The sequence below is a fragment of the Sardina pilchardus genome, chromosome 10, assembly GCF_963854185.1.
Source record: "Sardina pilchardus chromosome 10, fSarPil1.1, whole genome shotgun sequence".
Taxonomy (NCBI): domain Eukaryota; kingdom Metazoa; phylum Chordata; class Actinopteri; order Clupeiformes; family Clupeidae; genus Sardina; species Sardina pilchardus.
Window position 1 is genome coordinate 10,362,574 of NC_085003.1, and position 4,650 is coordinate 10,367,223.

Below are 4,650 nucleotides of genomic sequence, written 5' to 3' on the forward strand. Positions count from 1 at the left end.
CCTGACCTGATGGCGAATTTGGATTTCGCCCGCCAGCTCAGGCTGGAAACCTGCACATCTATCTCCTCTGTTGCCTGCCAGAACCTTTGGCTCCAATCATAAACTATCTTACCCAAAAGATGAACCAGATCGTTGGTCTGATTGGTTGAAGGATTATCCAAGCGTACGGAGTCATGATTTGAATGATGCCAATAGAGCTCGACAGTCCCCCCCTCCTCCGAGAGAGCACGCCTCTCTTGCAGTAGAAATAAAGCGCAGACTCCCCATAATGTTCAATCTTAAAAGCTTGAGCTTAGTGTGGTGATAGCCAGACTAATGTTTCTCCAGACCCCTTATCGAATGGATTTAGTCAGATTTTATGAATCAATGTCTCCTCAGCATAACAGGCTAGTGAGACCTACTAAGAGATAATAAAAAGGATTTTCATATCCAAGACTATCTAACTGCCTTTTCCAAGTAGCCTAAATTACTGAAACATTGTGTGAAATGCATGGGCTACCAGAGACACTAGGGAAGTAGGCCTAGTGTCATGCGGTTGGTAGCGCCACCATAAGATATTACAGGGCTTAAAACAAGGACATTTTCTGTGCCTGAAGACAGTAAATGTGAGTATGAGCTCTATTTGATATGCATTTTCTGATCTTATGCTCTCTTCAAATTGCATTGTGATTAGAGAACATGGGATAAAATTCATATGATAAACTTCCCTTTTGTGAAATGTGTGAAACAGAAACTTCTCCATTCCTAGCAGGGTGCTGGCACACACGAGATCTAATTATGCTGTGTAATATATGTTGTAATGTCCATGTGCTCAATCAAAACACAAGTTTTTTAAAAAAGGGAATGTCCTTGTAAGTGTTGAAATTTCCTCTGATGAATGTTTCCAACACATAACATGGCTATATGGTGGTTTCATTTACTGAAAAGTCTCTGTCTCTTTAAAGACAAGCCAACCACAGAAGCCAAGTGTGACTAGCCATGCACGGCACAATGCACGGCATCAACTAGAAGACAAACGCTGCAACGCAACACAGTCGCAACACAGAACAGGAGACAGGATAAAAGGTTGGTCACACACTAATTGGAGCTGTCAAACGCTAAAAGTTTGCTGAGTTTGATTCATTTCATCTTGATAATGAAGCTTTTAATAATGAACATTGACACGTAATATGGAATTAATGTAAAATCATCAAGTAATACTTTTTGTTTGATCAGCCGTTTTAACTTGAACACAGAACAATCCAACAGATTTCCAATAGAACCATGACTGTTAGCCTGTAAGTCATATTTCTTAGGCCGTAAGGTAGAGAGAGGAACAAACAGCACTCGCATTGAAGAAAGAGAGAGAGAGAGAAATGAAAGACGTGTTTTGAAAATGCCTTTTCTCTCACCAAAATGTTGGCTAAATTTGGAACGTTGTTTAACCAACTTCCCCTCTTGCTAACATGTAATGTGTAAGGTTTACTTTGATATTGTTTATGTGTTCATGTATACCACCCTTTAATTATTGATGAAATGTTGCAAACATTTCAATTGGGGCTCCTATGCAGGAATGACATTGCTTTGTTTTTGACTTTGAAAAATCACTAATTGATAATTCAGCCAGCAAATGTGCAGATTGTGGACACATTATGACTCACTTTCCCCCCCTATCAGCTTTAATTGTGCTGGAGAAGACCACATTCAACGCCATGGGGAGTACCATGGAGCCTAACTTCAACCACAGCACTTCATGTGGCATGGAACTAAACACCACTACCTTGAGTCCCTCGGGTGGCAAGGGGGTCATCCCTGTGGTGGTCCTGGGCTTGTGTGCCGTGGTGGGTCTGCCCAGCAACATCGCAGTGATCATCACCATCGTCCGCAACATCACAGGACAGAACATGAGCTTCACCTTGAAGCTCATGCTTTGCCTGTCCGTGTGCGACACGCTGTCCCTGTTGTCGATTCCCGTCTGGATCTACGCACTGCTCAAGGGCTGGCCTCTTGGAGACGGCGGGTGTAAGCTGTTCAGCTATCTAGTTTACTGGAGTCTGTATGCCAGTGTGCTCATCGTCACCTCCATGAGCGTGCACCATCACAACATCATGAAAGCAAAAAGGGCCAATCGGCAGCTGATGGAGAGACTGCAGAGGCGGCGTAAGCATATTTGGCTCGTTGCTATCTGGATCCTGGCAGGTGTCCTCGCCTTGCCCGTCATCCCAACACGGGGTGTCATGTCTAAAAATGATGGCCGGTTAAGATGTCAAAATGTGGTAGAAGACGGGCAGAAAGTGTCTATCCTTCTGTACGAAGTTCTGTTTGGCTTCGCCATCCCGTTCTCTGCCCTGGTGACCTCCTATTTGTGCCTGTACAAGAAAGTGCCCAAGGCCAACCTCTTAAGTAAGCAGAGGATGACCAGACTTGTAGTTAGCATTGTGGTGGTCTTTTTTTTGTTTTGGATGCCAACACATATTATCAACATTGTGGATATTGTCGCAGCATTGACTAAAAACTCTAACTGTGAAAAGTACAAGCAGGCCAAAAATGTACGGAGGATGGCGGGGGATGTTGCCAAGACTCTCTCTTACATGAACTGTTGCTTGGACCCATTCCTCTATGCCTTTGCTTCGAGGTCCTTCTTATCTCGAGGGAGACGCAGTACCAAAAAAGAGCGCGTGCAGATTTCCTACACACAGGAAAACTGCAGCAAAACAGAACAGTCTAAAGCAGAGGCCACCATAGAGGCACAGATCATCTGACTACTCCTTCATGTTGGATACGAGATATTTTCATTTACTCACAGACTATGCAAAAAATGTATGTCTAACCAAGACCATGTCTATAAATCTTTCATTAAGATGTTTTTTTTAATCTAGTTATTGTTTTTAGTGTAAAGAGACCTAGTTCTGTATACTCAAAAAATCATTTTACAGCTTTCAGCAAGAAATCAAAGTGAATCATAACCACAGAATATTATACTGTAGATAAAAGTAAACTTTGAAGTTCTTTCTCTGCGCAATAAGATGTGTTTAGAGACAATGTATGAGCATGACGTGTTGCTGAACATAGTTGCTGTCACGCGTCTCAGAAATGCCAAGTCAGGGACAAGGGAGGGATTAAAGTATAGGTTTCTCAACGGAGGCTGTACCACCCCTTAGAGGGTGTTGGTACAAGCTGGGGGTGCTGGGAGCATCACAACTTAGTTTGTGTAGTGGTCATTATGTGTAAAACGTTCATGGTTTTCAAAAATCAGTCTAACTGACATAAATAGGCATAGCACGTTTTCAATAATGGGTTTTTATTTGTAACCCCTCTACTATCTCAGATGGTTTTTTTTTACTGTCTATAATGCTCAGCTACCGTCATGATCTCTAAAGTAACACTGATACCCAAGTTTGCTAAAAAGTGCTGACAGTACAATGAAAATGACATTAATGACAACAAAAAAATACATTTTATATGTGCCTGCTCTTATTATTGTAAAAGAAAAAAAATGGCACAATAATGGGCTAATTTTTATGTAGCATGCAATATTACATATGAGTGGGAGTAATGGATATAGCCTACCCACAGGTGTAGGCAAAAATTGTTTTAATAGTTGCAGTGGTTTGACAAATGAGGATAGGCGTCAGTGAGGTGGTTACTAGATTCAGGGGCCCAAAATATCTCTACTTTGCCGTTATTGAGCTGGATGAAATTATTCGCCATCCATACTTTGAGATGTATTGCAGGCAGATCTGTGTAAACTAAAAATACCATGCTGAAAACAGGATGTCAAAAAACCACTAGGTCAGAGACCTAAATTCTAAACCGCAACTTGTTGAAGTGAAAAACTGTCTGTGGCTGATGATGACATGATAACTGTCTTCAAAGTCTATTTATTAATCTAAATAAAGTATACACATAGTCTATAAAATAGTGAATTAACTTTTTCTATGAAATTGTATTCTTTTGTTACAATATCTTGTTATCAAATTGTGTAGGATAATATCTAACTGACTTACTGTCAGTATTACTTGAAAGTATATTGACGTGTAAGTAATTTTGGTCTTCGGTGTTATCACTCCCACACCCTGTTTGTAGTTTACAGCTAAGTGGGGTCTCAATAAGATTATTGGGATGTTGCATTTCATTTCTACTGTGTGTTGATAGTACTGCTGAATGTTGGTGTTAAGACAGATCTAATTTGGCCATGTGATATTTCATTCCATTCCAGATTCCATTTCTTTTTTTTTACATTTTTCTGTAAAGATGAACATTTAGAGAAGTGCCCTCTCCTCTCTGTCTGTATCATGCATGACACAAGCATGGATGACTTCCTCCTATAAGTTCTGTTATTGATGCTCATTTCAGATGACAGGATGTGAAAATCAATAAACGTGGAAATAGCAGGCCATGTGCAATTCCTCTTGCTTAACATCAGTCACTCTTAAGGCACACACACACACACACACACACACACACACAGTCACCTGCTTTACTGCGTGATGGGCAGCGCAAGATAATGACTATGATCATTTGTTATCTGAGTGGATATGTCCATGAGAAAAGATTTGAATAACATAAAAATAAATTGCATCTTTCTTTATCTTTATTTATTTGGCTGATGCTGTTATTTAAAGTGACGTATGTGAATGAATTGCAGGGCCAGACTCCCATTGAAGTGCA

General features: G+C 40.6%; 1 protein-coding gene across 1 annotated transcript; it reads left to right on the forward strand.

Moving 5' to 3' along the window:
* The first annotated feature begins 462 nt into the window (after positions 1 to 462).
* LOC134093966 (leukotriene B4 receptor 1-like) lies at positions 463 to 4,448 on the forward strand. Its single transcript, XM_062547303.1, has 3 exons — positions 463 to 605; positions 945 to 1,065; positions 1,657 to 4,448. The coding sequence occupies exon 3, from the start codon at positions 1,692 to 1,694 to the stop codon at positions 2,739 to 2,741; it is 1,050 nt and encodes a 349-aa protein (XP_062403287.1). The 5' UTR covers positions 463 to 605; positions 945 to 1,065; positions 1,657 to 1,691; the 3' UTR covers positions 2,742 to 4,448.
* Positions 4,449 to 4,650: the final 202 nt, after the last annotated feature.

What these genes read in the sequence shown, in the direction of transcription:
- LOC134093966 (XM_062547303.1), top strand. Translation starts at nt 1,692, where the DNA reads ATGGGGAGTACCATGGAGCCTAACTTCAACCACAGCACTTCATGTGGC.